General features: G+C 39.5%; 3 protein-coding genes across 5 annotated transcripts; 2 read left to right on the top strand and 1 right to left on the bottom strand.

Moving 5' to 3' along the window:
* Positions 1–3,883: 3,883 nt before the first annotated feature.
* LOC121989044 (eukaryotic translation initiation factor 4B3-like) lies at positions 3,884–7,504 on the top strand. Of its 3 annotated transcripts, XM_042542853.1 has the most exons (3): positions 3,884–5,245; positions 6,871–6,925; positions 7,150–7,504. In XM_042542853.1, exons 1-3 carry the CDS (start codon positions 3,930–3,932, stop codon positions 7,165–7,167), a joined length of 1,389 nt encoding a protein of 462 aa, XP_042398787.1. In that variant the 5' UTR covers positions 3,884–3,929; the 3' UTR covers positions 7,168–7,504. The 3 variants fall into 3 exon arrangements, with proteins under 3 accessions (XP_042398787.1, XP_042398786.1, XP_042398788.1); XM_042542852.1 differs by having other exon boundaries at positions 6,871–7,504; XM_042542854.1 differs by lacking the exon at positions 6,871–6,925 and having other exon boundaries at positions 3,885–5,245.
* A 698-nt stretch (positions 7,505–8,202) lies between these two features.
* On the bottom strand, positions 8,203–13,157 carry LOC121991410 (kinesin-like protein KIN-14C). Its single transcript, XM_042545418.1, has 18 exons — positions 12,987–13,157; positions 12,794–12,910; positions 12,453–12,717; positions 12,249–12,376; positions 12,093–12,176; positions 11,929–12,006; positions 11,753–11,845; positions 11,625–11,654; positions 10,983–11,324; positions 10,829–10,910; positions 10,643–10,738; positions 10,376–10,555; positions 10,174–10,280; positions 9,909–10,087; positions 9,556–9,720; positions 9,223–9,476; positions 8,974–9,137; positions 8,203–8,746 (listed from the first exon to the last, which is right to left on the bottom strand). Exons 1-18 carry the CDS (start codon positions 13,155–13,157, stop codon positions 8,285–8,287), a joined length of 2,997 nt encoding a protein of 998 aa, XP_042401352.1. The 3' UTR covers positions 8,203–8,284.
* Positions 13,158–14,698: 1,541 nt separating this feature from the next.
* Positions 14,699–19,403, top strand: LOC121989045 (synaptotagmin-2-like). The gene is made up of 12 exons (XM_042542855.1): positions 14,699–15,118; positions 15,828–15,926; positions 16,032–16,082; positions 16,178–16,301; positions 16,704–16,822; positions 16,933–17,034; positions 17,124–17,198; positions 17,754–17,830; positions 17,923–18,169; positions 18,250–18,603; positions 18,714–18,842; positions 19,117–19,403. The coding sequence occupies exons 1-12, from the start codon at positions 15,008–15,010 to the stop codon at positions 19,243–19,245; spliced, it is 1,617 nt and encodes a 538-aa protein (XP_042398789.1). The 5' UTR covers positions 14,699–15,007; the 3' UTR covers positions 19,246–19,403.
* The last annotated feature ends 128 nt before the right edge of the window (positions 19,404–19,531 follow it).

Below are 19,531 nucleotides of genomic sequence, written 5' to 3'. Positions count from 1 at the left end.
AATAAGAAGAATTTAGCTATAACCAGTATTTTATTTTAGCAGTGGCACTGTACTGGATTAGATATCCATTGGGTTGGGCTCCAACAGTCGTCCCTAGGTTTAGATAACCTAGTAAACCCTACTAAATTCGGGACTTGCAAACCCGGGTCTAGTTAGGGATGCGCGCATAGCACCAGCAGCATGATTATGTATTTTAATCTATTTATGATAAATAGTTTCCAAAACTCACAAATCAGTTGTGTATACAGTTTAATTTCAGTTCTAGCTTAGTTTCAGTGTAGCACAGTTCATGCTTTAGTTTAGCTCTTTTTATTGATACATGTGACAGTTCTATGATCAGTTTTGATTCTCTGTTTTGTATGATAGTATGTCATGCCATGCTTTAACATGTTCAGCATAGATTTCAATAACATGTTTTAAAAAGCATACATTGCATCGTATGCATGTTTTGTGAGGTAGATGGTTTCTTACTAAGCTCTCAAGCTTACAGATACTCTTTTCCTTATACTGCAGATAAAGGTAAAGGAAATATAGACTAGCGGAGGCTGGAGGTCAATGCAACGAAGATATGTGTGTGAAAAAGGAGTTTGGAATGAAGATCTCAGGGATTTAACAAGTCTAACTATTAGAACCTTGTTATTTTTTAGTTTTCGCATTTCAGTTTGCTTAAAAGTCATGAACTAGTGAAATATGCACCATGCCATGTTTAGAATGCTAGGTATTTGATGTTAGAATGCATTTCAGTTAGTTTAGAGTTTGTACATGTGATTTGGGCACGAAACAGTGCTGAAATCAGAGCTTTGCTGCGAAATCAGCGGATCGATTGGGGAGCCTGGTTCTGCGAACAGTAAGCTTCTGGATCGATGAGCCGATCGATCCAGTCGCATTCTGTCGTGAATAGAAGGTTTGTGGATCGATCAGCCGATCGATCCGAGCTGAACCCGCGTACAGCGCGTCGTTGAATCAATCACTGGATCGATTGGACATACTGGATTGATCATCCGATCGATCCAGACGCTAGTTCCCGCATACAGTAGGGTCTGGAATCGATCACTGGATCGATTGCCCAACCTGGATCGATCAGCCAATCGATCCAAATTAGTCCCCGTGCACAGTAGCACGCTGGATCGATCTGTGGATCGATCAGAGGCCTAGTACTAGTTGAAAACACCTTAGTTCAGCCCCGGATGATAGTAAAAACCTAGAACACCCCTCCTAGCATAGCCACAGCAATTCAAGAGGTAGTTTAAACATTAAGTTCAGATGGTATAGTGATTAACAGAAGCATATTCATTAGTTCAGCAAAAATTTAAATCAGATAAGCTTTCCGCACATGAATTAGCACAGCATAATGTAACGATCGGCCTTACAGCCTAGCCAGTAGGAGACGGGTCGTTACAATGCTAGAGAAGAGGGGGGTGAATAGCACTTGTGACTTTTCCACTCGTTTCGGAAAATACAAAGTAAACGCAGCGAAAGATAAAAAGAAACAAGAGAACAATCGCTAACACTTTTGGTTACTTAGTTTGGAATCTGTGCGACTCCTACTCCAAGACCCGCGATCGTTGATCGCTTTCGTTGGGCAATCACTATAGATCCAAAAAGTCTTTACAAAGAACAAGTACAACTAAGAAGCTTTACAAATATTGAAATACAACTTGTTACCGACGACTTGGTGAAATCAATCTTCTGGCTTGGTCGTCGTGGAAGCAGCATTTAGACGTTTCCGGAGTGTGCACAAGAGCTCGAATTATTCTCAATTGATCATTCTGAATGTGTTGTAAGTGTTGCCCGAAGCTACTAGTCGACCCTCCTTTTATAGCCGAGCCAAACCTGATCTAGATCCACTAATCTTGGGATCAGTCTTTAATCGGTCAACCGATCCAGGTGTTCGGTCAACCGAACCTTTTGAACCTGCCTAACTTCTCGCCCACATGCTTCTACTTGGATAAGAGTCTTCGTTCGGTCGACCGATCCTGCCGTTCGGTTGATCGATTCCTAGCTCATCTGGTCCAATCAACTCAGCTTAACCACGCCGATGCCTATGCACTATTAGGTCGACTGAACCCCAGGTTCGGTCGAGCGATCCCTTGGTCGAACCCGATCAACTCGTTGGAATCTAATCTATTTGCTTGGAGGTTCGGTCGACCGATCTCCAGTTCGGTCGACCGATCAAAGCCGAAACTAACCCTGCACAATTATTAGTTTCTCTGCAAAACAGAATTAGACAAATAACAAATAATAGAAAAGTAATATATGACTTTTGATAGTCTTCGAACTGTCCGGTTCTAACTTTCGAATTTCACTAGAAATCCTAGGTCGAACCAATGTCTACTGTTCCCTCTTTGGAGAATGCGTCCTCACCTACTCCTCTCAAGAGAGTTTACCTTTTGTCAGATCGGTCCTCCAGACCGACTGAACTTTTGCTCAACGTTCGAGACTTCAGATTTTCATACTGGCCATCCGCTCCACGACCCGTCCAGACTTTCACCTGATCCGTGACCACCACGATTTTCACCTAAAGTTCTCAACTCTAGGATTTTGCCCAAAGTTCACGACCTATCAAAACTTTCCACTTAAGGTTACCATCCCCTCGGACCTAGAGTTACCTCCCTCTAAGATCTAAGGTTATCTTCCCTTAGGATTTTCCATCTACCTAGTATCCATAAAGATTTTTGTCTAAATACACATAAAACTTTCCTACAAATTCACTCATAATTATTAAATAATAAGACAACTTACCTTTAAATTCTTTATACCATTATCAAAATATAAATTCAATAATCTAATATTTCTTATACCAACAGTCTGCCATTCAAATCCATCTCACTTTGTCTACCGGCCAGAGACGGCCATCTCTGGAGAAAGCGCACAACAATATGTTCGTTAACGGATGGATGACATGATCATTATGCCATGAAACAAGGTGCCCTCTTTCCTCAGCGGTTGGTATCAAATAATCCATTTGGTATACAGCACACCACACTACCATTCTCCGAAAGACTTGAACACTCCATGGCAATTAAAAAATATATATTTTAACGCTAAATCTCTTCTATAATTAATTAAGCGTCCTTGGATATTTCCAACGATGCCGCACTATAACACCTCATGAAATGCTCCCTTATTTAAAGGGTGGTATATTTGTTATAATATGGCATAAATCAATTATCATCGACGGACGTTCAGAGAAAAATTTCTAACACCCCTAATTATTATTTGAGATGAGTATAATCATTTTTTTGTTATAATTTATTCTGATAGCAAAGTTGCAGTGGACGGGAACGTTCTCCTTCAATCAATTCAAAGAGTAGGGATACTCAACTTAAAAAAAAGTTTTCATGGAACAATCCTGCACCTCCTTTTCTTCTCCTCCGTTGCTCCCTCGACAGCATCTTCCATATCAAATCTTTTCCTCTATCTCCGTCTGAAAGAAGAAGACAAGTAGAGATCTAGATCTGTTTCCACCAAATTAAACACTCCCATCAAGACAGCCCATGCATCGTCTTCAACCGGCTCCGGTGGGAGCAGATAGAAAGAATCCACTCATTTAAGAGTTAATCGAACTCTTAAACCCCCTTTTGTCAGCTGAAAGAAGAAGAAATGAGCCACTGATATAGCGCCCAACCTACCGGCTCGAATCCGATTCCCCATCCGATCCCTTATCGACGCCACGTCACCACTCACACCCTCACGCTTCATCCTACGGCGCACAGTATTCGAGACAGCAAACATGCAAATGACGTATCATGAGTTTGTAATAAGGTGGGTCCCATGTGAATATGAATTTCTATTGGGATAGAATTGTGTAAACGAGACAAGTCGGTAAATCCGGTTCGGAAATCCTTTTAATTCGCTTTGTATATAAAGTCAAGGAATGCTTGCTACCGATCCGCCAAAACTTTCGCTCGGTTACTCAGAGAAGATCGATGGCGTCTTCCGTCTCGGCGTGGGCGAAACCAGGCGCGTGGGCCTTGGACGCCGAGCACGAGGCTTCCATGGGCAAGGAGGATGACGGCGATGCATCGCTGGCGCAGCAACCGCAGCAGGAGTTCCCCTCCCTCGCTGCCGCCGCTTCCTCTAAGACATCCAAGAAGAAGAAAAAGGCGCAGCCCATCTCCTTTGCGGAGTTTACTACCGGGAAACCCGTCGCTCACGGCACTGGCGGTCGATTCGCATCCTCCTCTTCATCCAAAGGCCTCACGGCCGACGAGCTCATCCTCCTCCCTACCGGCCCGCGCGAGCGCTCTGCCGAGGAGCTCGAGCGCTCATCCTCCAGGGGTTTCGGATACACATCGTACGGCGCCGGCGGTTCCCGTGGCCGAGCTGCGTCGGGTGAGGATTCCGACCCCAGCCGTTGGGGTTCGTCTAGGGGGTCCGACGATGCGAGGAGAGGAGGTTTCGGCGGATCTGGAGGTGGATCTGAGAGGGAACTTGGCCCATCCCGTGCCGACGAGATCGACGACTGGGGAGCGGCGAAGAAATCCCTAGTGCCCGAGAGGAGGGAGAGGGGTGGAACAGGGGGTTTCTTTGACTCGCAGTCTAAGGCGGACGAATCCGATAGCTGGATCTCGAGCAAAAGCGTTGCACCTCCGGTGGACGCCCGGAGGATAGGTAACAGCGGATTTGATGCGCCCAGGGAGAGGAGAGGGGGGTTCGACATGTTCAGCAAGGAGGGATCTTTCGGAGCTGGAGCCGATTCCGAAACATGGGGTAGGAAGAAGGATTTCGTTACTGATCCAGATACAGAGAGGAGGGAAACAGAACGAAATAGTGGGGAGAGGCGTAGGCTTGTGCTGCAGCCTCGTTCTTCCCCAGCGCCCGATGGAAACAGCGAACAAGAAATTCAAGGGGAGCAGCATAAGCAGCTAATAGAGAAGAGAGGCAAAGGTTCCAACCCCTTTGGAGAAGCTCGCCCACGAGAAGAAGTATTAGCAGGGAAGGAGCAGGACAGCGAACAGGAAATTCAAGGGGAGCAGCATAAGCAGCCAATAGAGAAGAGAGGCAAAGGATCAAACCCCTTTGGAGATGCTCGCCCACGAGAAGAAGTATTAGCAAGGAAGGGGCAGGATTGGAAAAAGATTGACGAACAACTGGAGACCATCAAGATTCGGGATGTTCTCTCTGAAAGTTCTTCATTTGGCAGAAAGGGACTTGAAGCAACAAATGAGACTCAACGACCACCGGAGAGCCGTGCAGATAATGCTTGGAGGAAGGCGGATGCTACTGTTTCTTCTCCTGCAAGGTCTAGTCTTTTACCATTATTTGCCATGCTGTTTTGATATGATGCCATTTCCATTATAATGATTTCTCTTTTCTGCTAACTTTGATTTACTTAGCATGTGAGGAGATGTGCCTTTGCAATTATAGTAGATCCTAGTATCTTGTTCTAGCAAACTGCCATGCTGCCACAACATACACTTTTGCTTTATAAAGCATGTGCAATGGCTATTGAGATATCTTAGGTGTCTACACAGAACCCAGAAAAGAGAATAAAATTCAATCCAAACACTTGAGATCACAGAAATACTTATATTTGCTTAGGATTATGTTTTGATCTTTCTTCTTGTTGTTATATGCTTATTAAGCTATACCATATAGCATCTTTTGGGAAAAAGTCATACATTCTTGGACGTCCTTTCCTGTATTGATACTCTAGTTATTCAGGAGCAGAAGATTTTGAGAAATAGTTTAGTTTATATTTTAATTCATAATTGAAGACCTAATGCTGATAAAGATACATTTGTCCATTTTATATTTTGAAAAACGCAAAACTTGCCAGACTTTTCATAAAGAGATCATGAATTCATGGAAGTTATTCTAATTGAGCATTCCTACACTGCCCTTGTGTGTTTGGCTTGCTTGATATTACTATTTTCAAAAGTTCTAGTGGTATTGTTAAGGAGATTTGAATTCTAAGAAGGGAAGTTGAAGACTGACAAATAGCTTAGGTTGGAAGAATCTAGTTCTCAATATATTCTTATGTTATTGTCTAGACTGAATAAGGGCTAATCATTAGTTCTGTTCTATATCAAATCTTCATTGTATCGGCAATCTCCAAGACCTAAGATATTAGGAAACTACCCCATTTATGTATTTCTTCCCTAAGATATGTTTCGAAGCAAAACTTTGGAGCTACTTCAGAGGTGCACCTAAATCTAGTAACTTTTAGGTCTATAAGATATGGCCTGTTACATCAATGTATATGATATAGTTGGACTAACAGTATGATGGTTTTATCACACAATATATCAACGTATTGGGGTACATGGTGACATCTCGAGATATAGCCCTATGTCATTATGTTGAGCTACATATAGAATCTGAGATTATGCCAACGAGCTTTGTATTCTTTATTCGAAGACACTTGTTTAGGGCCCATCAGGTAAGCTGTTGCACATGGTTGAAATACTGTAAAAATTATTTGACATCAATGCCTATCAATGCATGACGATCAACACAGACAATCTAGCAACTAATCGGAATGTTCTTTTGCCAATATCCCTAAGTTTGAATGTGATCCACAGAACACTGGTGGTAGTATCAACTTGAGTAGGAGCCCTCACGAGACCAATCAGTGGGATTCTTCACTTATCTGTAGACCATACTGTGAGATTTTGCTAGTTATTGTGTCATTGTAAGATATTTAATAAAATTTTCAGCATTTATTATTATTACGGCTTTGTATATTTTTTAGTGGTGCTATTTTGTAGTTGTAATACAGTGGTGGATATTATCATGAGTATGAAGCTTATCCCTGGTATAGGAATAGTGCCCTTGAGTGAATGTAATTTCCTAAGAATACGTGCTCTACTTTCCAAATGCAGTTGTGATTTCAAGATTTACTCATTCTGAATATTTTTGGTGTAGTAAATATTCCAACAGCACAACCTCTGTCGTGGACCATGGTGGATTTAGCTGGCTGGTCAGCCACTTCTTCAGCATTACGGATTCAATTTTCAGCCTTTTATTATACTTTTTATGTTTGACCTTAAGATTCGTAGTACTTGTGTTGGCCATCACACCTAGGATAGATAGCAATGCTAATGTGCAGTGTCGTTGCAGCATCAACTTAAAAAATGATTCCCTTTTTAAAGTGTCTGTATATCTTGTTCAATCTCATACTTCTCTTGTGATTGCCCTTTGCAGAGAAAACAAAGTGGATGATCCTAACAATTGAAAATATAGACAAGGACCATACCAGTGCAGAATCATCTGAGGGTTTATCTTCGTTGGTCTTTGAAAAATACCCGTGGTGGTAAAGTTTCACCAGGAAAAGATGAAAGTTTGCTAGATTTTATGGAAACGGAGTAAGTATTGACATCATACCTCGAAAGTTCATACCTTCCTCAGCTTCTCCACATTTGGAAGAATTTTGTTTTCTATGAATTACTATTAACATTTGTAATAAGGATGATGTGGTTTCATTCCAAGGATTTAGTATAATTGAAATGTACGAACAAATTATTGATTGATCTATAGATTATGTTGGCTTTTTCACTAACCTTCACAAGTCTTTTTTATCAACTTTATTTTTTTAGTTGAAGCATTCTCTAAGTTATGAGATGTTTTTTCCAGTCACATTTCATCTTTGTTTTTTTTAAAAAAATGGTGATATCAAAAAGGATAATGATAAAGAGAATAAACAAGAATAGCAATTACAATGTAAAATATTTAGAGACGTATTTTTTCCTTATTATATGTATTTTATTTGTTTACGTATCTTTGACATGTGAAATAAATGCGACTGGAAATTTTATCATAAATGAGATTTGATTAAGTAGCAGCATCAAGTTCCCTATTGCCAACGTCTGGAAGGCTTGGATGAAGCCACTGTTGATCGGCTTGTGCTTTTCCGTGCACCTTTATTATTGGAAGAGAAGTTGATGAGCAAATGTATTCTCAGCGAGACAACTAGATCACAGGTATGAAAAAAGTGATACTAAAGTTTTTTAGGAGTGAAATCTACATACTTGGAGGCTTAATTAAGTCTCCTCTTGATCTTGTTGGGAGTATTGAGACTTGTCCAGTCTTATATGAAGGTGGTTTAGATACTCTTGATGTTTTTCTAGACCTGCATTTAAGAAAGGCTGTAGTTAATATATTGAAGTGAAGTTATAAGAAACTATACCCTGTTTCAGCAAAGAGATTGGTTGTAGTAAACAATGCAACTTCATTAAATGAATGAAAATATGTCTATCGGTGTTTGTTTGAATTGAACATATGTTGAAAAAAATTCTCATATAAAGTTCGAGAAAAAAAGGAACATAAAATTCTAGAGATCTTACACTTTCTCATCTTTCATGTCTTCTGGTGACTTGACTTGTCCATGGAGATTAAGGTCAGTAAGACTTGTTATTGAAGCATCTGTTTCTGTTGCCATGGAAATAATACCATCTGATATTTCACTTAATCTTTCCTCTGAATCTGCATCACCGAGACTGACAAGCTCCGGATCAACAGTAAGCTCAATAGCTTGAAGCTTTAGGTGCCTTCTACCGTCAGTCGAGCACTGAGAACCGGATTCAGAATGCTCACCACTTTGGTCGGAGTAGTGTTCTTGATCCAATGCGACCTTTTTATTAGCCTGTACCCTCTCCTCGTAAAAATTCCTCTTGTGTTCAATTGTATAAGAGGCTGAGTGACTCAATGAGTTGCCATTATACCCAGAACTAGTGTCTCTTAACTGTTGTAGTTGTTCAATTTCCTCATCTTTATTAGTTATTACATCTTTAAGTGTTGCTATCTGCAAGGCCAAAGCAACGATAAATGAAGCAGACAGATTATTAAAGAACTAGATGAGACTCCACTAAACATTAATAACCTTTAGGCCTTAAAGGCACACTCTTTCGAGCATACCTGTTAATTTACTTATCAATGGCTTCATTTTCCTCAAAAATTTCAGATAGAGATCATAGAAGATAAAATCAGATCAATGCAAACTAGAAAATCATAAATTCTAGAACAAATCACCTGTTCCATCAAATCTCTAATATCTTTTCCTTCCTTTGGACTCTTTGCAGCACCCAACTCCACTCCAGACACCCTCTCAGCAAATTTTAAGGTACTCAATGTTTCAGAATAAGATCCTATCTCTGGGTTTATCTGTACAAACATAAGTGTCTTAGCATGCCCACCTGCATAAAAAAAAAAAATAAAGCTTTTACTCAACTTAGATAGAAAATGTGTAGAATCTACATTATAAGATAATGCAGCAAGTACCGAGAGAACTTTGTAAAATTTGGGTTAGTTTGCTGTTTCTGTAAGGTACATGAGAATTTTTCTGTGATAGAGAAAATATGACATCTCCAAGAGCCGACAAAGATCGGTTGATATGTTGAGCTTCCTTCAATCTATCACCTATGGCCTCTGAACGTTCAACCCTCTCACTTCCAGCAAGATCTACTAGATGCAGAGAGCCTCTTAACGTAGCTCCAGTTTTTAAATCCACACCTCGTACATGAACTGTCATGATACTGCGAAAGAAATGGTATTTGACTACATCAGTAATCTAAGAAATGTGCATTTACATGTTGATGGTGAGGAAAGGAATACCTGTGTGATCTGCTGCTTCTTTCATTAAGAGCTGTTGCACCCACTGCCCTGTTGCTGTTTCCCATTTGCATCTGTTTCAGGACATCGTTCGTAGACGCAACAGGATGCATACTTGCATCAGGGACAGCAAGTCCATTCGGTTGCGAAGCATTCAGAATTCCAAGTGTACGCAAGTTAAAGAAGCAGTAATTTCATTAGTTTTTGCCCGTGGTAGGATAATGAAGTTTAACAAAGGATTGAAAGGATTTATAGTATGATATTTAACCTTTGTAGACATTAACTAGGATAAAAATCATTAAGAGGTTTAGCACTTGTTAATTGGAGTAATGAGATCACATGGGAAGAAAGGATATTTCTTTTGTGAACCATCATTTGCAAGCAGATCTCTGACTTGCTCGTTGTAGATTTCAATCATCTGAACACCCACCTCATACATATAGGTGTCTCTCCTGTTTCGGGATATTTGAAATAGGTCATTTAGAGCTCGACAATTGACGCCCCATTCTTCGTCACTTGCTCCATTTGGTCCACTCTACTCAGTATAATAAGGATGAAATCATTAAGTATGAGAATGTAACTGAGAAAGTGAAAGATGAAAGAACATCAAGGAATATTCACCATGGTATAAGTTTTTCCTGATCCAGTTTGACCATATGCTAGAATGCATACATTGTAACCATCAAGAACTGAGCGAATTAATGGTTGAGTGTCAAGGAACACCTCCTCTATTAAACATAAAAAAGTTTTTCTTAGTATCAATAAAATATGCTTCAGAAAAAGATTGTACGATCGATACAAGTTTAAGTATCCATTTTCAGACCTTGAGTAGAAGCTGGACCAAAGACCTTATTGAATTTGAACATTCGTTGTCCATCTTTTCTTTGCTTGGAGGGATTTGCAATAAGAAGCTCACCATTCTCGCCAATGTACTCTATTGTAGTATGCTTCTTGTCTTCACCAGAAAGAAATGGTCTTATACGGCAATAGACTCTAATGTTCCCTAAACAAGATATAAAACAATAATAGCAGAGTTATAAAATGGCATGAAAAAACATTATGTGAGATTATATTTCAAAACAAATGACACCTTTTAGCTCTTGAACTTCATTAAACAATTTTCTGTTTTCAGCAAGGATGCTATGGTAGTTGTCTGCAGCATCAGTCAGTACTTTCAGTCTCTTCCCTGCAGAAAATAAAAGAGAGTAAATCAAATACATGTGTTCCAGGTGTTTGAAATTTTTGTCAAAATGGAGTATCTCAGAGCACTTGGTACCAAAGGCAATTGATTCTTCACACCATTTCTTTTGTGAAACTGCAAGTTCAAGCTTAATTGAGTCATAGGATGACCTCAACTCCTAATGAAACACCAAAAAAAAAAAACAGTCTTAAGAATCAAAAGGAGAAGTATAAGTACAAGTGAGGAATACCTTCACTGATTGCTGTTGCAGATTTATGAATTTCTGAAAAACATGTTCCTTGTGATTCCAATTTTGGGTCTTGGATTCTGAAATTGCCTCTAGCTCTTTCATTCTGCTTCTTGATTCTTCCAAATAGGATTCAACTTCTTTTAATTTTTGTTCGAACTCCTCCTGATTCTCCTTTGATTTTGTTTCCATATGCCGATATTGCTCTTTGTATGCCCTTTTTATAGTCTCCAACTCCTTAGCAAGTTCTGAAGTATTTTTGTCATTTTTCTCCTTCTCCTTCAGCAACCTACCGATGTTTTCTTCATCATGTGTGTTCTTCTCTTCAATTTTATGCTTTTCTGTCTGAACATGCCACTACAGTTACAAAATGTTCCACTAGATTCTCAAATATGTTGTTTCAAATGACACGAAGATACTTGCAAATCTAAATAAAGTAAACAACACAATTTCAACTGTCCATTATTTCTTTCCGGCGTCTGGTTCATTTCAAAGTACTTTCTTCATCTAATTTTTCGTTTACTTTCAGCAGTTAAGGATACTGTTGAATTAAGTGCACATAAATTATACAAGAAAGGAAGAGTAGATAATCACAAAAAAGAGTCCTATTTATTAAGTGCTACAAAGTTTAGACAGGAATCAGACCTTCAGAAGTTGGAGTTGTTCCATAACTATCTGAAACAGAAATGAGACTAATTTTACTCCAACATCTGAGAAACAACAATGAACCTTGGAATTCATTGAACATAATTGTTGCAGTTAATTGATGTCACCTGTGTTTCTTCATTTGTACCCATTGCTAATGCTTCAAGCACTCTAATTCTTGATTGATACTTCTCCTCCCTGGTTTTGATAAGATTATTTTGCTGCAGAAAAGATGAACTGTTCTTGGCGACATTTTGAAAGAAGCACAAACATATATTTGAAAAAATATATATATAATTCTTACATTGTGTATGTGTTCGGCTTGGGTTGCAATACGACGTTCAATCTCTTGCGCTACTCTTTTCAACAAGGATGATACACGCTAGCAAGCACAACAAAGAATTATGTACTAGGAGTAGAGCTAAAGAGTAGGTTCTTGAGAATCAAGAGTTCCTCTGGTGTACATACTTGAGGTATATCTCCGTTCTTCCTCTCAATACTTTCATCAAGAATCCCATTCATGATGCTTAAAAGAGATTGAGTCGGGGCATTCTATCAACAAAATATTCATCAAAGGTTAAAAATAATTTTGAAAGAAGAAATACCAAAATGATGCAATTTTACATCTAAGCTATTTGATTTCATCATATCAGAGATCTTTGATGCCTGAATATCATAATAATGTCCTTGTTTTAGTTGGAAAACATCATGGAACTTGTGACCACCATAAGGAGATTGTGGGGTTGATGGCTCTGCACTCACAGAAAAAGCAACAACGTAATTGAGCTCAAAATGTTCAGCAAAGAACTTTTGTCCAAAATAACATACCCGAAATGTGAGTGTTCTGAAAGTAATGTGGCGATCTTAGCTCATGGAAGCTATGCCTTCTTTGTTCTCCAATGGAAGCAGGGCTGTGACCATTGCCATCCCCAACCACAACACTGAGTGGGGCAAACCTTGTGCTTTGAAGCACTTTGGGCTTCGTTCTCCCCTCTCCTCCACTTCTAACAAGCGAGTTTCCGTCCTGGCAGACGTCCGAGAGGAGGTGATCCTTGAGAGACCAAAGGCAGTACACCACTGTAGACACTGCTCCCTACATCCAAGTTGATCAATCCAATACTTCAACTTCATGGTATATACCAATTCTTCGAATGTTATTATTGAATTACCTGTTCTAAATCGAATACGTTGAATCCTGGCAGTCCCATGTTCTCGACAACCGATACAAACTTGGTTATGTTTTCCGAACTGTTCTCGGGGGTAGAATCATAGTTATCGTTCCTCATCTGCAACGACGGTGCTTGGAAAGTTGAGATTGGGAAAGGAATATAATGAGTTGACGCGGAAGTTTGATGAACAAACCTCATTGGAGTAGCCGGGGCTCAACCTCCTCAGGATGCCGCAAAGAAGAGATCCGTCGAGCAACCGCGCCCGGAGTTCCTCCTCCGACGCGTCGACCGGCATACGGAGGCCAGGAAACAGGCTGTTGAGCCACTCGATGACGTCGGACCGCCTCTTCGCTGAGCGAACCATCAGAATTAATTAGTCCAGAGGAGCAGAGAAAAGATGAAAAGCAGGTGAGGTACGGGGCACGCACCCATCTCGGCGTCGATGTTGAGGCCGGCCATGCCCCGGTGGCTCACGGGGGTGTCGCCGTTGGACATCTCGAGCAACGCGCCGAGCTTCATCGGAGCAGAGGAGGCGAGGGAGTCCCGAGCCACTGATGGAGTTCTTGAAACCTTCCTAGCTTTTGGTTATGGGCTTTGAGGTCGCCACGTTCATGAAACCGGCCATAACTCTCTGTTTTCTCCTGATTTCTTGACAGTTATTTGTGGGAATGGCAATGGCAGGTGGCCATGTTCGCGCCGCGGTGGAATAGATTTCACATGGAATTGGCGCGCACGTTGTGTAACTGCCGAGTATTTGAAAAAGGCTGCGTCGCGCTATGGCAGTGGCATGATATCGAATCACTGGGAACTGCAATTTTCTACTGTCTTTGTTTGAAGTTCTTAATCTTTGATTAATCATTTCAGCAATTAGCTATGAGATTAGATCTATGATTTCCTATTATTTTTAATGCATTTTCTCCAGTCCAATCATCTCTCTCTCAGATCAACTTGATTGCTTTGAGAAGGTAAAAACCAAGGGAGCATCTTCACCTTCGAGAACCAAGCATCAATTAGGGTTAATTGGATTATTTCTAGAGAGGAGGTGGCTAGTGTCTCTGTAAATTTATCATGATGCATTTCAACACAAACTAGATACACTGTGGACAAGAGATTCCAGGAGTGATGGGTAATACACACCTGACCTCTGATAGTGCATTGGAATCAGCATTATCAGTATGACACAGTATGTTTGCCTAGACAGATGATCACAGTAGAAGAATTTGCAAATTAGAAGGCATTTCGATAATATCATAAACCAGAAATTTACAGAAACATCACAAATCACCCGGGACGGAATTTTATAAGATGAATCCAGAGTCATGTTCAGTGAACATAATCGCAGGAAATAGGCAGCCACCTGCAAGTAAGAAAACAAAAAAGACAAACATTAGAAGAGATAATACATGAAGGATTATACAGAACATTTAAGATGAAATTTAAGTAAAACAAACCATGTATTCGTATTTTGTACAATTCAAATTATGTCTTACACAAAACATTAAAGACCAATATAGAAATATTTAACCCTCCCACCCCCGGCCAATTTGGCGGCCGGCTGTAGTTAGTAGTTGGAGTTGCAGTTAGACCCAACTGTAATGCTTCCTTGTTCTTGTTCATTTACAGTAAGTAACTGGAGTTGCTTTTAGAGAACACTGTGATGCTTTTGTCCATTTCCAGTAAATCGCAATCCAATCTATCGAGCACCTCAATTATTTGCTCAAAGTCTGGTGAAGCAAACGAAAGTCAGTGTCCATTCATTTAAGGTCAAGGCATGCATCTACTGCAAAATATCAATCAAAATAGAATCATGGTTATTATGTACGTAAATATCTGTATAAAAATGGAGAAGAAATACTGTATTTATTAAAATGTAGGAGTGTGTGGTTGTGGAAGTAACAGGCGGCGCTTTCAAACTCCATGCGTTACCGACAGTCCCACGGGGCGGGGCGCGCGCACGCCCACTCTCCACATCGATCTTCTATGGCTGCCATTAAATCTCGCTAGCTCTAACCTCGACAGCCTAATAAATCCCACCTCTTCTCTGCCCAACTGATTCCGCTTCCTCCATGTGGAATTTGGGTTGGAATTCTGCGTAGGCGATTTGGGTGATTGTGGATTTCGACGTACTCCGGAAAAGTGGGATCTAGCCCTTTTCTTCTCTTCTGCCTGCCTTTGTTGATTTTGTTTGGCTAGGTGGTGGATTAGATAGTGGCGATGGGGTTCCTCGGCACGGTGTTGGGTTTCTTTGGCTTCGGATGGGGGATCGCCCTCGGCTTGGTCATCGGCTACTACCTGTTCATCTTCTCCCAGCCCACTGACGTCAAGGTGCCTGCGATGATTTTGGTTCCTCTCTGGACGGTTTCTTTAATTTCGCTTCTTCCATATTTCGGTTTTGCTTTGCAAGAGTTGCGGTTGTTGCGGAATTGTGCTCGCTCTTTATGAAAAAGAAATAATAGTGACAATAACAAAAATGATTCCTTTCTTGATTCTTTAAGATCAATGCAAGTTTGAACGAACCTGTAATCTGACCTCTTTATGGAATTCCGAGCTGTGTCATTGTTCCAAATATCAAACGTTTCGGAGGAGTCTCGGGTCAGTTGATTTTTGTTTTCTTGTTCCTGATGAGTGATGATCAAATTTTTTGTATGAACATTTTGAACATGTGAAGATCAAGGAATGTCATGATGATACAATAAACTTGTACCACTATGGATGCCTACAATTTGTTTATGTAGAGATGTAGCCTTAGTGTGACGTGATCAGTTTTATGTTAAGGAAAAGATTATTGGTTGATTTATGATAATTATAGTCTGCCAACATTAATAGGCCATGGGATATTTTCATATATTCCATCCTTACATATTAGCTTTGTGATTTCTGTTATGATCTTATCACTTCTCCACAATAAATAAATAGCTTGGTATACTGAGAGGCTAGATTAAAGGCTGTTTCTACTCGCAGAAGGAAGGAAACTCAATGGAATATAAACAGTATTGCATTTTGTGTTACTCATTATTGACATTCATATTCTCAGGATCCTGAAATTCGGCCACTTGTTGAATATGATTCTACTGCATTGGAGAAAATGTTTCCAGAAATTCCCTTATGGGTGAAAAATCCAGACTTTGATCGAGTAAGAAAACTCTCTTTTTCCCACTACAATTTAGGTTCTGATTTTTGTTGGAAATTTCTCTGACACTCACTTTCAAAACTAGACTTATTATCATTGTCCTTTTAGGTTGACTGGTTAAACAAGTTTCTAGAGTATATGTGGCCGTATCTTGACAAGGTGAATGCCCTTTGAATTCTAGAAAATAATCTAATGTATTTATGGATGCGATAGAATTTCTGTGTTCAATAATTATCTTCACAATGCTTGTGCAGGCGATTTGCAAAACTGCAAAGGAGATAGCAAAACCAATTATTGCTGAGAATACTGCCAACTACAAAATTGACTCTGTCGAATTTGAAACACTCACCTTAGGTTGTTTGCCACCTACTCTTCAAGGTCAGAGTTTTTCTCACTGTTACATGACTTCTAGACTTGTTTTTTGCTAATTTCAAATTCTTAGATGAGCTAATCCTTTTTGCTAAGAATGCTGCACCATCTCACATTTGATCTCTAGGAAATTATGAAACGGATTATTGGACTTTGTTAATGCATTTAAAGCTAAGAATGATCATATATATTTTGTTCGTGTCATTTCAGTGAACTTTATTATATATTTTTTTACTGATGGAACTTTGACTTTGCCTCTTCCACTTTTTTGTTCATTTGAACTGTCTGCTGTGAAACTTCAGTAATGGTTTTCAATGGAATTTTATTCTCATTTTATCTTAACAGTTACCTTAGCATCTATATATATATATGCATGTAGAATTCTTTATGTACCTTTACATTGTATTTCAGGAATGAAAGTTTACACTACTGATGAAAAGGAACTGATCATGGAACCATTTTTGAAGTGGGCTGGAAACCCTAATGTGACCGTTGTGGTTAAGGCATTTGGATTAAAAGCAACAGCACAGGTCTGGATACTTTAGGTTCAACCAAAAGAAATACCAGTTTTTTCTCAATCATAAGTAATTCACAGTTGATGTTCGGACTTGATTATTTCCCCACTTTTAATTCATTTTAGGTTGTAGACTTGCAAGTCTTTGCAATTCCACGGATTACATTAAAGCCGTTGGTCCCAAACTTCCCTTGTTTTGCAAAAATCCTTGTATCACTCATGGAGAAGGTAAATTGGGAGAGAAATATTTGGTTTTCATTTTTGTTTAACCATTTTCCTACATCCTTCAAGTTTTGATTTCTTGTAGTCTCTTGCAGCCTCATGTTGATTTTGGACTAAAGCTTCTAGGAGCTGATGTTATGTCAATACCTGGTCTTTACAGATTTGTTCAGGTTTAGCATTATTGCTATTTTTTGTTTCTTAGACCTTACCACCGTTTCCTTTTCGGTTATAATCACAATCTTGAAAAATGTTTATATATGTTTGAATCACTTTTCTCATCTCATAGAATAATATGAATCAACCTGAAACTTTCTTTCACCTAACTATCCATGTGCCATTTTGATAAGGGACTTAATAGGATTTAGGAAAATATCCAAATGCCCTTGATATACATTAGTTTTTCTAACTTCAATGTCACTTCTTTAATGCTATTGATTTAGTCTTTCCCCTCTATTCTCTTCTCTTCTTATAGGTTTCATTTCCTTCCCATGATCAGTAGATGGAATCTGTTGATGAGTCATGAAAAGAGAACCTTCTTATCTCTGTCATAATGGGTGACACAATTACATCTAATCTTGCCAATTGCCAACATTTTATCAATATTTGTCAGTAGCTCGAACGATATGTTACACAACTTCTACCCTTGTGTTTTTGTTTTAAACCTGTTCAGATTTGTATGCGGCCTTCTTTTCCCCCTTCCTGACATATACATTTTTCCACAACAGGAGACCATAAAGAAGCAAGTTGCAGCCATGTACCTATGGCCTAAAACACTAGAAGTCCCGATAATGGATCCCACGAAGTAGGAAATGAGATTCTACTCATTATTTATTACATTATCAGTCGCATTTAACTACCAGCACTGAGTATCTTTTCATGTCATCGATCTGGCAGAGCTATGAAGAAGCCCGTTGGTATTCTGGAAGTGACTGTTGTCCAGGCAATGAAATTGAAGAAGAAAGATCTTTTGGGTAAGTCGGATCCATATGTAAAGCTAACTCTTCAAGATGATAATCTGCCAGCAAAGAAGACCACTGTGAAACGTAGCAATCTTAATCCTGAGTGGAATGAGGAATTCAAGTTTGTTATCAAGGATCCAGAAACTCAAGTTCTTGAACTTAGTGTCTTTGATTGGGAGCAGGTACGTATACCTTCATCCCTTTAGCAAAATACCTATAACTTTTATTGTTCGTGTGTTATGAATGTTTATTTCTCCTCCAGGTTGGCAAACATGATAAGATGGGTTTGAATATCGTCCCACTGAAAGATCTTACCCCTGATCAGACAAAAACTCTAACTCTTGACTTGCTCAAGACCTTGGATCCAAATGATCCTCAAAATGACAAGTCACGTGGACAGATGGTTGTAGAAGTCACCTACAAGCCATTTAAGGAAGGGGACGTTCCAAATGATATCAGTGATGAAGAAGGAGAAATGGAGAAGGCACCCGAAGGCACTCCGGCGGGTGGTGGTTTGCTTGTGGCTATGATCCACGAAGCTCAAGATCTTGAAGGGAAGCATCACACAAATCCTTATGTTCGGATCCTGTTCAGAGGAGAGACAAAGAAAACTAAGGTACCATGAGTGAAAAATGTTTTATAATGATCGTTCATATTGATAATTGTTGCACTCTTAATTCCATTTAACCTTCTTTCTTCTTCTTTTTTTTTTTTGGTCTAATGTAGTGCATCAAGAAAAATCGAGATCCAAGATGGGACGAGGAGTTTCAATTTGTTTGTGAAGAACCACCTACAAACGAAAAAATGCATGTCGAGGTAGTTAGTCGACCACCTAGTATCGGAATCCACTCCAAGGTACCATCATTTGCAATTTGCATTTTGCATTTTGAATAATGTCTATAATATTCCAAGCAATTTTCTCTCAATCCTTCGTCTTCTTTGCACTTCATGACCTCGGTGCTATCCTCACTTCTCATGTACCCACAAGGTGAAAAAAGAAAGTTAAATGAAGCTTATATGAAAAGTAGTCTTATACTTGCATATACTTCAGCCTAGATGGATAGTTCTTATGCTACTTCGAGATATTATTTGGGTTTTCGAACGATACTGATATCTAGTTACTTGTCAGGAAATGCTAGGACATGTGGTCATCAGCCTTGCGGATGTTGTCAACAACAAGAGAATCAACGAGAAGTATCATCTTATCGACTCAAAAAATGGTCGCTTGCAAGTTGAGCTGCAGTGGAGAACATCATAGTCCAGAAACTCATTCAATTTCATGTCATCGGATGTTCAATAATTGGAGAATATTTTTTTTGTAAATAACTAAATCAAAGACTATCTTTTGTCTTCAGAATCTCTGTTTTTATGTTTCTGCTGTCGTATTTTTCATAGATGAAGAGAGTTTTTGTTTGAAATTTTCTTGAATTCTTTGGAGATTGATGGAAGCGCATGCCATTGTGGTGCCCTAAACGCTTGCTTCCTGTGTGTAATTTCATCATTTTGTTCCGTCTAAAGTATAAGTTAGCCTTCCTTCTCCCCCA

This window comes from Zingiber officinale, chromosome 6B (genome assembly GCF_018446385.1).
Source record: "Zingiber officinale cultivar Zhangliang chromosome 6B, Zo_v1.1, whole genome shotgun sequence".
NCBI classification, from domain to species: domain Eukaryota; kingdom Viridiplantae; phylum Streptophyta; class Magnoliopsida; order Zingiberales; family Zingiberaceae; genus Zingiber; species Zingiber officinale.
This window is presented reverse-complemented; position numbering and strand designations above follow the sequence as displayed.

Excerpts from the sequence above, each read along its gene's own strand:
- LOC121989045 (XM_042542855.1), top strand. The coding sequence starts at position 15,008 with ATGGGGTTCCTCGGCACGGTGTTGGGTTTCTTTGGCTTCGGATGGGGG. Across the intron at positions 16,823-16,932 it reads GATTAAAAGCAACAGCACAG|GTTGTAGACTTGCAAGTCTT; the intron begins GTCTGGATACTT and ends AATTCATTTTAG. Across the intron at positions 17,035-17,123 it reads TTGTATCACTCATGGAGAAG|CCTCATGTTGATTTTGGACT; the intron begins GTAAATTGGGAG and ends AGTCTCTTGCAG.
- LOC121991410 (XM_042545418.1), bottom strand. The coding sequence starts at position 13,157 with ATGGTTCGCTCAGCGAAGAGGCGGTCCGACGTCATCGAGTGGCTCAAC. Across the intron at positions 11,655-11,752 it reads GTACAAATGAAGAAACACAG|ATAGTTATGGAACAACTCCA; the intron begins GTGACATCAATT and ends TTTCTGTTTCAG. Across the intron at positions 10,739-10,828 it reads TGAAGAATCAATTGCCTTTG|GGAAGAGACTGAAAGTACTG; the intron begins GTACCAAGTGCT and ends TATTTTCTGCAG.
- LOC121989044 (XM_042542852.1), top strand. The coding sequence starts at position 3,930 with ATGGCGTCTTCCGTCTCGGCGTGGGCGAAACCAGGCGCGTGGGCCTTG. Across the intron at positions 5,246-6,870 it reads ACTGTTTCTTCTCCTGCAAG|TAAATATTCCAACAGCACAA; the intron begins GTCTAGTCTTTT and ends TTTTTGGTGTAG.